Source organism: Chaetura pelagica, unplaced genomic scaffold, assembly GCF_000747805.2.
Source record: "Chaetura pelagica isolate M959 unplaced genomic scaffold, ChaPel_1.0 scaffold382, whole genome shotgun sequence".
Lineage (NCBI taxonomy): Eukaryota > Metazoa > Chordata > Aves > Apodiformes > Apodidae > Chaetura > Chaetura pelagica.
The window spans coordinates 1146592-1161799 of NW_009952478.1; the positions used below are offsets into that span (position 1 = coordinate 1146592).

At 38.5% G+C, this 15208-nt stretch overlaps 1 protein-coding gene across 1 annotated transcript in view; it reads right to left on the bottom strand.

The window, feature by feature from the left end:
* Positions 1–15208, bottom strand: part of PARP8 (poly (ADP-ribose) polymerase family, member 8) — a 141654-nt gene that overhangs the window by 56853 nt on the left and 69593 nt on the right. Inside the window, exon 6 of the mRNA XM_010008622.1 lies at positions 2025–2062. Within this exon, the coding sequence (XP_010006924.1) occupies positions 2025–2062 (38 nt within the window). The remainder of the gene's footprint in view (positions 1–2024; positions 2063–15208) is intronic.

The window sequence follows — 15208 nt, forward strand, 5'->3', positions numbered from 1 at the left end:
CTACAGTTTTTACTAGTAAAAAAATATAAATATTTCTCATGCTGATTTCTCTCTGTATCTGCTCCAAACACTCTGGTGTTTTGAACAGACAGCCTACAGCTTATCAATGAGGAAGATCAAAGCCTCACTTCTTTACAGATTCTAAAATAAATAATAAATCAATCTTTAAGAAGTGTAAAAGATGTGACAGATAAAGATAAAAAAAGTGGGTTTAATATAATTTGTGGTACTTACACTATTAAACACTCCTGAGTACCATATACACAATGGTATTCAATCCAACAGTACTAATAAGTACCTTTAGTTGTAAAGCACCAGTCCCCCCTCACTCTCACTTTCCTCTCCTGCTTCTCCTAGCCTATGTGGTACCTGAAGTACCTGTGCAGTCTCGCTGTGAAGGAAATCAGGAAAATAAGCTAGCTGAAAACCAGCTTTTGCACTTGTCTGGTTGTCTTCCGTATGAATAACTTCCCTTGTTCAGACCGGCTGCACTGTTAAACAAACACTTTTGCCAACACAGCTCAAGAGTATGAAAGGGAGGCAGGACTGAGCAGCTGGGAACAGCTTTGCAAGCTTACCAAAGACATACCCAAAAACAAACCCTTGGCTCCAAGTGACTGAGAAGCATCAATGCACAGTGCACAGTCGTAATTTGAAGAAAATGAGTAGTTTCATTAAGGTGTAACATAGAAGTGCTTTGCTGGCTGTGTGCCAGACTGCTTAGCCTCTTCAAAGATCAAGCTCTCTCTATCTATCATGCCAAAGAGGAGTTGGGGGCTTTCTCACTACTATCACTTTTGACTCCAGACATAGAAAGCATCACAAGATCTAGTCTCTGTAAATTTGTAAACCAGGATTTCTCCCCCTGCTCCAGCTGGTAAATGTTGCCTGAAAAGAAGAAATTACTGTGAAAATAATCTAACTAATTAGCACAAGGACATACCTAGAAGATACCAACATCCTTTCAGATATTCTCATCTGAATACAGCAAATTGTTGTAACATGATGTAGCAGGGTGCTCCATCTCTTGATATGCCTGCCTCAGTTCTGTTTTATGATTCAGCTGCTTTTTGTCTCTCATTTTCAGGCTCTGGCCTGCAGTGAAAGGTTCCCATGAGAAGGAAAAAGGCCTGGCAAACTCTGTTCCTGTGATAACCTTGACAGGTACAAACAGAGCCCTAGTGGATGTGCATAACACCAGCTGCTCTCCGGTGTTGAAGAACACAGAGCTCAGCTCAGCCATAACTAGGCCCAAAACAGAGATAAACTATTAGCAAACAGATAAACAACAGAGTTTGCTTGGTGAGAACAAGGCCTCCAGGGATTTTTTGCACAGTTTGCCTTTTATTCTGCAATGAGAGATGTTGTAGGTATGGCTAATAGTTAAATGACAGCAGCCAATCCACTTTATTCTATAAAAACCTGGTCCTATTTTTGATCAAAAAAGATCTCCGTACACTTTTCCCAGGACTTTGTTGGACCTTCTCTTCTAGCGGGGACGCCTGGCACAGAGACTGATTCTCAGGAGTTGTGGTCCAACCAAGGACACCTGGCTGTGGCCTGACATGGGTGAGAAATATTGCTCATTCACTGTCGTTATTAGCAAACTTAACATTAAGTAACCTTCACTATTAAGTTTAAGATTTTAAGATCCTTTAAAGGTGATGGTTGATAGAATTCTATGATTATATGAATCTATGACATTTTAGGACTAGAATGGTATTTGATAATAAGTAAGTTAATTTGATAATAAGTAAGTTGCCAGCATTTTAGTGATTAACCTTTGTTGTTTGACTTAATTATAAGTAATAAATTCACTGCTAATACACCCTTTGCATCCTAACTGCACTTCTGTTCTTATCTCCCAGTTTCCCTAAACTTTAACTGTACTCATGCCTCTCGTCCAGAGTAATTAAAACCCCCAATGTTGTATGCAATAAATCTTAATTACTGGATAAATCATCTGTCATCCCTCCCGTGAGACCTGCACACATGAGACAAGGGACAAGAATGTTGCACCATACCTGGGTAATCCTCAGAGACATGCACCGAGTAGGATACACTGAAAAAAAAAAAAAAAAGAAAAGAAAAGAATTAATAATAACAACATTAACTGCTGGCTTAACATTGGCACATTCTGATGTCAACCTTCTTAAAATGAATACCAAGATTGCATTATACTCACTTCAGAGTAGCATTTCACAGTATCTGCACTTATGCTTAAAAAAAAAAGAAAAAGAAAGAAAAAAAAAGTTGTTCTTTGAACACCAGAAGCAGTAAAGCCCAGTCTTCCTTGCATCTGGTTTCTGGGGTTGACTCAAGACTCAGTAAGAAGCCTTCCTTGCTGACTGGGGCACTTATACTTTCATGTTAGTCTCAGCAAAGGCTCTGGATGGCTTGGACTCCTCCCTCTCATCACGACTCCATATTTATAACAGTTGTGGCAATTTTTTTGATACCTGTATCTCTTTGTCAAGCTTGGTTCCAATGAAATTTGAAAAAGCCATGGCTGCACGAAAGGGTAGCTTCACTACATGGGTTACTTGAAACTGTTTCATCAGAAAACAGTCAAACATACCTTTTGGTCCTCCAGCTCAAACCACATGTGCTTTCCCTACCACTCAGTGAGATCTTCACTAAATTCACTGCTGAAAGCAGGAAGAATGGGTGTGATGGTCTGCTCAGTTATCTCGTTACCCACCAAGTCCTGATTTTTTTTTTTACAGCTAATGGGTCTTCATTGTGCATTTAAAACATTCTACTCTGCAGCATACTGAGTTTTCTGTTGTACAATTAATGCTCTTTCCATGTCTAAATGCTAAAAATTTTATGTGCCAACTTACACATTTAAGTAATACATGGTGTGTGTTCATGTCTGTAGTGAGTCAAGCAGACAAAAACAGGATGGCATAGTCCTCTTAGTAAATTTTGGTGTGTATTGTACATCACTTAAAATTTATTCAGTGGATCTTTCCAAATGGCAGGAATACAACTTCGAGGTGGATTACAAACTAAAACCATGTATGATTTTTTTAATGTTTCTCTGTCAAGGACTTTGTTAAATGAGCTCCGCTTCCTTAATCCAATCATGGCAGGAAGCAATCAATAAAAAAATAGTAGGTTCCTCACACTTCCCTCCATAAGTCAATCTGCTACCACACAGCTCTGTCACCTGTTTCTGCACATCATCTATTTTAGCATAATTCATTTTATGTATTGTTTGACTAAGAGGCAAAGACAACTGCTTCTTCAGTAGCTGCAAATGTTCACATAAACTGAAGCAGAAAGTGTGTTTAATACAGCTGACAACAGATTTGGCCACACAACTCTTGATAGCCTCAGTCAAGTCAGAATTAAATCCCATCACTGTGTAAATTCAACATTTTGTGACTTCTCTATTCTAATTATTTTTCAGACATTTGGCACAGACAGCACCTATATCCCCTAATCTTGAAGCTTTTTCCCCAAAGGCTGGGATATTTAAATCTAATCAATCTGTCATGACATAAAATATCACTATTTTGAATTGGGAAATATTCCAAAATAAGAAAATATTATATATCAGTGCAGTCATGTGTGGAGAATTTTGCCCTGTGGTACAAAAAAACCACAACCACCACAAAAACCCACAAGAAGTTAACTAAGGGCCTGTTCTTACCAAAACCCAACTTCTAGACATTGCATTTGCTACTGTGACTTCTTCCTTCTACTACCCAGGGGTACTTCAGTTTTACTCTTTTAGACTGGCTGCTTGCAAACCTCTTTGCTGCCTCCAGAACTGCTGTTTGACTATTGTTGTACAGGATTATCTTCAAGTGTGGATGTTACTCCAGGAAAAGAAAAATCTTTCAGGAGCTCACTTCATATTCTAATTTTAAAACCATCTCAAACTAATTTAGAAACTGCAGCAAAGCAGGGAAACTCCATGCATATATACAAAGTTCCTCATACTGAGAATAGGGGCTGAAGAAGTTACAGAATGTCCATCAGTGCAGATATTCAAAACTCATCTGGGTAAGGCCCTCAGAAACCTAATATAACTTCAAAGTTGGACTAGACTTCGAAGTTAAATTTTGCTTTGAGTGGAAAAGGTGGTCTGTGCAGGTCTTCCCTCTGCATAACTCCACTATGCATCCATGTGCAGAAACTCTATGAAAATCTGTTTCTCTCTTCCTTCTTTGCGTCTGTGGCAGCAGCAGCTGTCGCAAGGTTAAATGGAAAATAACAAAAAAAAAGTACACCGTAGCTCTTGTGAGATGGAACTAAAGCTAAAAGGTTCATGAAGATGCAGGCTAGATATAGTCTTAGACTTAAGTCCTGTAATGACTGCAAACAAATTCAGGGTCTGACCTGCAGCCCACTGAATCCAGCCGCAGTCTCACTACTAAGTCAGAATACTATCAGAGAGGAAAAAGCAAGGTAAAACTCAAAGTAAAATTATTCTGTGATCCAAATAATACAGTCTCCTTACAGAAAAAACAAACAAACAAACCACCAAAATCTTATGTCGCCTCCATCTGAAAAGTGTTAACAGAAAATCTACCTGCCAAACCAAAATTCAATGATAGTATGTTGGAAAGAGCAATAGAAACTGCAGCAGCCTGAGCTGCCACTTCAAAGGAAACCGTTGGAATGAGATGTCAACCAAAGATTACAGAACAAAATGCCTGAACACGGGATATTTTCTTCCAATGAAAATAAACCAGTAGTTTCTATTAGGAACACTACTGACTCACTTTAGGAACTCAACAAACTTAGTTTAATCCTCAGCTCAGCAGAACTACTAGTTTACTATGCTTGCTGGATGTGTTTGATGTGTTTAATGAGTTCCACTCCTCTCCATTGCCCCCACACCCAAAAACCCAAACAAACAAAAAACCACAAACAAATAAACAAACAAACAACTTAAGTCACATGTTCAGCACATATTGGGAACTCTGTGCTGCCTTCTCTTCAGTGTTGCCAGATCACCCTTTTATAGACAGTCCAGTTCTCTCACACATATTTAAATATATTTAGGAATAATAAATGGCTTGTTTGAGTCCTCAGAGAGAGGTGGTGGTCCTTTTCTCAGGATTACAATATTATGTTATTTATGTGCTAGCTCTGGAAGCAAGAAGTGGAAACAGAACTACTAAACAGAACGAAACTGGGTTTTGTTCCAGCCTGCACCTATGATGGTCACACGCTTTGGCACATTTTTCAGCATCCAGGTTAAACTACCTTCTACTTATTGTGCACCTGATTTGTCAGAAAACAAGATATATTAGGCTAACAAAGGTCTCTTGAGAGGCTTCTGTCCAGCAGCCACCCAAGCATTTTCCCACAGACTTCAATGAGATTTACAGCAAGACAGAAACACATGCTTGTGGTGGCTTACAGCACCTTAAACAGCACAAACTTCAGTGAGGATGCAGATGTTCAATGCTTCTCATTGTTACATCCTCTCAGAGCCAAAGAAAGCCTTCGTGGAAGCAGCTTTCTCGTTTAAGTACTCAGAAATGCAACTGGAGTTAATTTAGGCCTAACCTCCACATAGAAGTACAACATGATTATTCTGGTGAGGGATGCAATTTTTCCTTCTGGCAATGCAGTTCCTCTGTACAACCCTACTGAAGTTACACTGTTATAAATACAGCTTTAAGCACTATAATTTATTTCCATTCCCATAAACACATTCTAAACAGCCAACCATAGTCCTTACTTGTTCAGTTATATTACTTCCCTTACATGAACATAGTTAAACTCTTGGGTGTAAACAAAGCCTCAATGATGGTGTTATTCCTGTCTGTATTATTCAGCTTAGATATTCTGCAGAAGGCATACTACAGTACATATGTTTCTTGACCCTTAAGTTCAGAACAAACTTAATGCTGAAAATACCTTTTTTTTTTTTTCTATTGAACAAACAGTAAATCACCATACAATAAATTAATGAGAGCTGCCATGTTTCACTGTGTTTGAGTTTTTACTGTAAACTTCTTATTGCTTGAAAAAAACACTAACATGGAGATTCACAGCCTTAGGTCAGCAACAATTCTCCTCACAAGGGACTCCTTGCAAGCATTTTCCAATGTAGTTTAAGTATATCTGTTCCTTCTTCAGAAAGACTATCCTGCAAAGATCCATCTGCATTTGAGAATTAATTCATCAAGTAGATGGGGGGCCACCCCATAATAGCTATTTTTCAGATGAATTTGTCCTAATTTGATACAGAGTGACCAGGTTCACCTGCATTTGATGTCACTGTAATTTCTCAAAGCTAGTTAGAAAGGAGTTGAAAGTCCAAAGTGATTATACCACCACACAAAGTATCACTCCAAAAATGAAGCTTGAGGTCAAAGAAAAAAATCCTTCAACACTGAAAAGGTCAGCAATGTAAAAGCTACTGTGACAAAACACATTCATAAAAAGGAAAAGAAGCAGCTTCACCTCTTCACATTATTTTATGTTGTTTCCTGTACCCTGAACTGCAGTTTTAACCTACTACAGTACAAAACCCAGGATCAGACCGGCAGCCTGAAGACACAACAGTGACACTGGAGCTGGAGTGTATGACATATCTTCCCATCAAATTTGTGTTAGCTCAACTCTATGCCACCTGTAGTTTCTCTCTAGGAAGGAAATCCTTTAAGCTGAATTTCCAACTGTTTTGCACAGCAGGAACAGCATGAAGCATCTGGCACAAGTCTAAGATTGATGCCTCTGGAATGGTTATGACAATTCAACCAGCTCTGTCCCATAACAACAGCTGACTTACTGCCTTATTAAGTGTGGAAATTGTGATCTAGTTTCTATTTCAGTATTAGTTGTCTCTACTAGAGCCAGAGCTCCATGTGCTAATGTTGTAGTTTGCAAACTTGCTGAAGAAAGGAAACGACTTTTTGTCATGTAGAATCTTTTAGTAGTCCAATGCGAATCTCTAACAAGATACAAGAAAAGAGTAATCAGGACATTCTTAATCTTAATGCATTTGGAGCTGCAGAATTCAGATGAGATTAATTTTTATTTGCAATATCCAAAATCTCAGGTCCAGCATGAAACTTTAAACCTTAAGAAAAAGACTAGGACTCAGCGAAGTAAGCTATGTACAATTATATAATATAAATGCTAGTGTTGTGTTGATTATATGCCAAGGTCAACTTCAGAACAGCTTGATGAAGTAAAGATTAGTGAAACCTCAGAAAGAAAAATAAAATTACACTGTTATAAACTTTGGGCCAAAGGGCTTTTTCAATGTCCTCTATAATGCTTTCAACTTCTTCAGTGAATTCCTATTACATTCATAGTTTTTAGCCTCCTCTTCTACTTCAGGAAAACCATCATTTGATCCTAAAGCCAAGACCCTTTATGCTGTATAACTTCTGACCAGTCTCTTTCCTCAAATAAAACCGAATTGGATTCAAAAAGGATTGCACCACTAAGATAGGCCACTCTACTTTTTAGTAACTGGTCTGAGATCCACTTTGAAACCTGAAAGTTTGGCAATAAATTGTATCACAAATACAGGGTGGAAATAATGATTTTCAGATAATGTGCTGTGGGATTCCATCCAAATAAAACTTTCAAATTGCATTCCTAAAATATCTGACCTTTGAAGACGTTTCTTGAGAACTGGTAGAAGACAAAGGTATTTAGGTATTGGTCAGCTGAAACATGAGGTAGGCTACTTACACACAAAAAAAATAGTGTATTTAACAAGAAAAAAAAAAAAGCCTTTTCTTTTTTTTTCTGGTAGTTGACCTTATTTGAATTAGGAAATTCTCTAGGAGAATCACAATTCAAAGTTAATAGTTAAATACACTGCAAAAGGCTTCAGTGTCAAGTCTTTCTTCCAATTTGTACATGCATGCAATTCAGAGCAGAAGAGACCTAGCAGCTAGAAGCCACAATATTCTATGGCAAAGAGATCTCTTCTGCTTAATGGACAGCACCAAAAGACAAGTCTTCCAAAGCTGCAGTCTGGAGACAACCATTTTGTTCTATGTTGAATACAGAATAAACAAAATTATTACGAAAGCACTTGAAAAATGAGCAAAAGTTACTACTCTGTTACTTAAAGCTAGAACAAAGAAACTTAACGCAAACTCTCTTTTTTGTATTCAAGTGCCATACCTGTGAGTGAATGACAGAGGTTAGGTTTTTTGACAATTTATGAACAACTGAATAGGCAAAACACTTTGTCAATTGGTATGTATGACTACATTCCTATGAAACAGTTCATTACCTTCCAGTGGGGCTCTTAAAAAAAAGTGCAATTACACTACAGGAAAAATAATATTGCTCTTTCACTCTTATGCTTTTGAAATACTCCATCACACCCAGCACATATCAGTTGAGGAAGTGTTCTACTGAAGCACATATACAGCAATATACAAAGAACTGTGGCAGCCTTCTGAATTTTCTTATCAGGTAAATTTTCTAATTAACTGCTGTTAATATTCACACTGTCTTTAGTAAAAAATATGTAGACTTTAAAATGTATTTATAAACATATTTATTGTAGGGCAAATCACATAAAGAAGTGTAGTAAGTCAGCAAGTACTGTATTCCATTCGCTTATTATAACTTTACAGTACAGTTTTAGTAACGTGACAAAAACATAAATGGAATAAAAAAAGTTTCCAGTTGCGTAAAACACTAACCACAAAGTGACGTGCATCTCCAAAAAGACAGACAGAGGAACAGTAGTTAGAATCACACAAGTCAGAAATACAGAAGATAGCACATCACATGACATAGTTCTGAAAAGGGAAGTTTGCATAAAGTTTTTAAAATACAAATGAATATACAGGCTTTTTGGTCTTTCACACAGTGAAAAAAATGACTGAAGCCCAGGACTTGTGATTTTTTTAAAGCAGTGAAATAAAATCTGACATCATTAATTAAAATATAATTACTTAAAAATGAACTTATTTTCTTCCAGAAGAGAGGATTAGAAAGCTCCATAAACGAGACAAAATGAGACCTAAGTTTTCATGCACATATGGAAAAAACGACTGATAATCAAGAGCAGCAAGAATAATCTCACTATATTATTTTTTTTTCTGTTACAGAATTTAGAACTTGAATTAAGCTGCACTGCAGTCTGAGGGAGACTTTTGTAATAGGCAAATAAGATTACAGACAAGTTGCATGAAAAATACAAGACTTCTGACCCCTACCATGCTCCTGGTGTCTACAGAAAAAAGTAACTGCTCTCCAAAAAAATTCAAGATGTATTACAAAGGGTAAAAATTTTGGTGAGCACTTTTTTTCTTTCCTTTATATTTGCAGCTTGCTATACAACTGGACTGTGAAACATTCATGTCCATGTTACTTTCTGGATTCCAGATTAAGAGAAGCTTCATGGATTTCTAAAAAGTTTTTGAAGTACACTTTAAAATGTTTTGCATGTGCACGTCTGCATCCCAGCAACTTGTTTTCAGATACACAGGCCATCTTAAATCTCCTTCTGAAACACATTACTTCAGCAAGTTTCCCTACCCCTTGTGATCCAATAACTGACGACCAGCAACAGTCACAGCTATTTTTTGCTGCTAGATAGAGCCAGGTGCTTGCAAATAGTTGAAATTTGTGCACGCTCCCCATAGTGCACTAGCAATTATACAGAAAAGAGCAACAAGTGACTCTGAGTTATATTTTCCGCTCGATGTTAGAGAATGTGCATGCATGATGGCATATGGGAATCATGGAATCACAGGATTGCTAGAGTTGGAAGGGGCCTCTAGAGATCATCTAGTCCAACTCTCTCATTGAAGTAGGATCTCGTAAGGCACTTTACACAGGACTGTATCCAGGTAGGTTTTGAATATCTCCAGAGATGGAGTACTCCACAGCCTCCCTGGGCAGCCTGTTCCAGTGCTCGGTCACCTGCACTGTAAAGAAATTTCTTCTCATATTTAAATGGAACTTCCTATGTTCCAATTTGTACCTGTTGCCCTTTGTTCTGACACTGGGAACTACTAAGAAGAGTCTGTTTCCATCTTCCTTGCACTCACCCTTTAGATACTTATATACATTGATAAAGTCTCCCCTTAGCCTTCTCATCTCCAAGCTAAAGAGTCCCAGCTCTCTCAGCCTTTCCTCTTAAAGAGAGATGCGCCAGTCCCCCTATCATCTTTGGCACCATTCTCTGGACTCTCTCCAGTAGTTCCCTGTGTATCTCAAACTCGAGCCCAGAACTGGATGCAGTTTTCCAGATGTGGCCTCACCAGGGCTGAGTAGAGAGGGAGAATGACCTCCCTCAACCTACTGACCACATTTCTCTTTATGCAACCTAGGATTCCATTGGCCTTCTTGGCAGCATGGACACACTGCTGGCTCATGGATAACTGACGTCTATCAGGACTCCAAGATCCTACTCATCTGAACTACTTTCCAGCAGATCCACCCTTAATAACTCACATGCGTATCTATTGATGACAAATTAGAACTACTCCAAAGAGCGATAAACAGTGTCAGTGCATCAAAAATGGCATTGCTTTCACTTCTTGGCATAACCTGGAGAAACAGAGGCACTGAGCTAAAGTTATTATATGTTTGAATTTGTCACTAAGAATAATTGCGCTACTGCTCCTTTCATGCAACAGAAGTGCAACTGAAACTATGAAATGTTATTCATAAAGCCCTGCTTGATTTAGCATGTTACCCAAATGAAGGAGATACAGAAGAATGCAGCTCAACCATTCCCTTTTTCCAAAGCATACAATAAAAAAGGCTTCTAGCAAATGCACCAAAGTCTACAGGATTAATCATCACGCCAATAAACACAAGGGCACTCCTAAAAATAAAACCAGCACTTATGAAAATCCTGTCTGACCAGATCCAGCTCCCTCCATTGACACTGTCTTTGGCGTTCCTCCTTTTCTCCACTGACTCCACTTGTTTTGAATTCTCCTTCCATTCTCCCCATTAGATCCTCATCCAATTTCTGTCCTCCCCAGGCTACAGAGCACAAAACAAACTGAGGACAGTAACCTCTTGACCCAGCTCAGCTGCAGCCAGAGCAGTGTATGTGATCGTAGCCTTTGGGCACCTTATTATCAGGGCTCGGACTATCTTCTTCCTATGCACTTTCTACACTTTTGGTTTTGCTTTGTTTTTTTCTTTAAGGAAGAAATATTTTCATCTCTTCAGCTTTCTTTTCCTTTTGGAGCATTGCTGTTAGATGAAACCATGATATGCTCTTTTTGGAGCCAGCTAAGAGCTATCTTAAAACCATGAGGCTGTTTGTACAGCATTGTTCCTATTGGAAGGCTGTTCTGAGACTCTTGCGGGTGTAACCCTAGTAACTCAGTTTCCATTTCAGATTAACTGAACGGAAAAGCCCTTGTCCAACCCCTGTACATAGCCTGTCATAGGAAGTTATCCTCAATATTTTTGCATAAAATTCCAGCACCTTTCCAATCATTAAAGGCAAAACCGAAGTCCATATAAATCCCGGGAGATCCTGTTTAAATTTACTGTGTCCCTAACAAGTGGAATGGCTCCTTTCCACTACATGCACTCTTGGGCAGTGGAGAAAAGTTCTAGGCATCCATCTTAGACAACTGTACACGTTCATTAATTAGTTGGCATTTTGCTTGTTTATCTAATGTCATGTGTGCAACAGCCACTGTTGTGCAAGAAAAAGTAACAATTTAAATACACCTGCTCTTCAGTTATTTGAGATATGTCACAGAGTTCAATTTTTTCCCTTCCCCCTCTCACTCCCCTTCATAAATCAAGTCTCCAGTACTTCTTGGTATAACTGAACAACTGTATTCATAGACTAAACCTACTTTATCTGTAAGTTCCATACATAAAGCTTAATTAATATCAGTACAAACTCAGTATGTAAGTTCCTAATATAGAATTTCATTTTCAAACGATAGCTTTCAGGAATATTCTAAACTAAAAATGCCTATTCTTGTACACATTCAAAATAACAAAGTCCCATAGGACAAGATTTTCAATAGATGTCACCTACGAAATTGACTGGACTGGTTTAATCATGCAGATATAACACACTCACATAATTCAGGACCAGTGGCATACTTATAGTCAGTTATTTATTGCTTACAGGCATACACACTCTCCTGGTCAAGTTAGTAAAGCAGTGTCCAGCACCTCTGAAAACCTTTATATTACGATGCATGACAGACCCATATCATGGACATTGTAATGCAATGGGACAGTTGCTGGCCCTGACTCTTCTGTCACACAGCTGCAAGGACTGCTTGCACATCTGAGGGGTTGGCTCATCTTGATGTCCCATTACACTAACATGGTCAAAACCACATAATTTTTCTATGATTAGAGACAAAAAAGGAAGTGCTATGTGGCCAGCTGCAATGTTAGCAGGCTTTCCCTCCTCAGCCCAAAAGTCCCAAAAATCACAGTGGTGCAAGAGATAATATGAAGCACTACAATCAGTCAGACCTCTCACTCCTGGAGTCTCACTGGTATACTGGTAGCATCTCCGCTACTATACCACAGTCATGAACAGCACTCACTCACAAACAGCAAACAAAATGGAAAATTCAGTATGAGATGACAAGAAGGAAACATGATAGTTTTCCTTCTTTTCTTTTCAGGTATGATAGTTTCAGTCTGAGGGCACAGGAACACTTCAAATGCAGTATTAAGTCCTGGATGTCCTTAGCATTAGAAAGATCTCCAATAAATTAGGAGGACTACAGGAACCATCAAGAAACAATCACCAATCTGGCAGAGCAGGCTAGTGAGCGAAAAAATGCACATGGGTTCAGACAGCTCCATACACACAGTATTGCAAATCAATGAGCAAGCATGGTAGGAAATGTGAAGACGCTGAGACATATTTTCCAAAACGCAAACATGAAGATGGCTATCATAGTTACACAATGGCCCAAGGGAAAATGGCAAACCATCTTCAGGTGAAATTAAAGTAAAAAGCGTAACTTGGCTGAAATCAGAAATTGAGAACTCCAGTAAACAAGTTAATTCATCCCTCAGGGAAGGGTTAGAATCACAGAAGATTCTGGTTGGTGAAGACCTCTGAGATCACAGAGTCCCATCATAACATAACTCTACCAAGGCCAGTGCTTAAACCATATTCCTAAGCACCACATATATATATATATATATGTGGTCTTTTAAACACCTCCAGGGATGGTGATTCAACCACCTCCCTGGGCAGCCTGTTCCAGTTCTTAATTACCCTTTCAGTGAAGAAGTTTCTTCTAATATTTAATCTAAAACTCCGCTGGTGCAATTTGAGACCATTCCCCCTTGTCCTATCACTTGTTACTAGGGAGAAGAGACTTACCCCTACCAGGCTACAACCTCCTTTCAGGCAGTTGTAAAGAACAATAAGGTCTCCCCTCAGCATCCTTTTCCCCAGGCTAAACAAATGCAGTTCCCTCAGATGCTCCTCATAAGTCTTGTTCTCCAGACCCTTCAACAGCTTTGCTGCCCTGAACTTGCTCAAGCACCTTGATATCTGTCTTGTAGTGATCAAAGACTAATCACATTGCTGTTTAAGGTCAGGATGGAAAAGGAGCTTACAATTAATGGGAAATGTTTTGCATTGGCAGGGTTACTGTCAAATATATTTCCCATTACTAGTTTCAGTGAGTTATGAAGAAGTAAAATGTTACTTGCCTTTCTCACTAGTATCTAGAAGAAAAAGTTGTAGGTTGAATATGACATTGATGACTCTCAATGTGACAATGTGAAAAAAAAATCAAAGCATCCTCCTCTATTTCTACTGTATTTCAATGGTGTGCAGAATAATAGCAGCAGGGAATTTCAGTTCAAGCATATTTTTCGCATTTGAAGTCGCAGCACTGGCTAAGATATGAAACAGTTCTTCCATCAACTTCTCATTAATTTTAGCCATTTCAGAGTATCATACACTGATTTCTTCTTCATGACAGAATGCAATAGAAAGCACACTGTGCTGGTTTTTGGGTTTTTTTTGTTGTTTTTGTTTCATTCAGGAATGTTTAGCAACAGCCCATCTAATAAGGAACAATTTCTAGATATGTGGGCTGTTCTTGGGCTGAAGAGTGCTTCTAGATACAAGACTGCTCACAGAATAACGATTTCATACTAGACTCAACCAATAACACCTCAAAAGAGTCTGGCAGACAACACTGCAGAAAATGCTAAGCGAAACATAGAACTAATAAAAGATTTATTATGCTAGCCCAACACGTAGGTAGATTTTTGAGTGCCATTTTCATTTGTAAAGATACAATTAAAAAATCCCTCCACTAGTCTTAATTAGATCCCTGTCTTCTCAAAAACTAATTACATGTCAGATGAAGCAGTGTCTTAGGAAGCCTCACTATGCTTGCAAATGCAGAGGTTGTTCTATTCCCAGTTGCTACAGTGACTTGCTATATGCCTCCTGGAAAAAAAAAAAAAAAAAAAAAAAAAAAAAAGTACACATTTTCAAAAGATGATCAGTAACTGCAGAGTTTTCTAGACACTGATTTGCCTTTCATGTGTGCTGAACCTCAACATCTCCATCAGAAATCATTGCAAACCATTGCTCTGTCTGTACAGCGAGCACACTTGGCTACCAAAATGATCACCAAAATTTGGAAAGGATCCTGAAGTTGGGAAATGACCTGTCAGTGATAAGTTTTGTAATCAGATATTCTGTGATTAAGCATTTCTGTCAAGCAGACTTGGCCAGAAAACAGTTTTCTGCTAATGTGGTATTAAAGCTGGTAAAGTCTTCACCCAATACAGTGCTCTTAATCCGAAGATCTCTTCAGAGCCTTTAATACTAGCAGAGCTCTGAAGACTAACATAAAGAAAAATGACGTGGTATAAAGAGAACAAAACCCCTAAACCTATAGAATGAAAGAAAAAAGGGTCTAATTCCAAAGAGTAACTCCTCTCTTTGACACCTGACTGAGTCTATATGCACTTGCAATGACTTGAAGAACTGTTCAGCCAGTGATGCCCCAGACTGAAGAAAAAGCACCAATGAAAGCAGTAGCAGCAATGCAGCTGCCAGTACTTGTCATCCTGCTTACTAAGGCCATTGTACTGAGGAACCTAAAGACAGAGATTAAAAAGCTTCATTCAGATATCTTAATCTTAAAATCTGGGCCAGTTTTACCAACATCAAAACTGTCTTCTTAGGCATGTCAGGACACATAAAACGTACACAGCACTGGGTAACTGAACTGCAAACAGTTCAAAATAGGCAGAGGCAAAATGACATAAA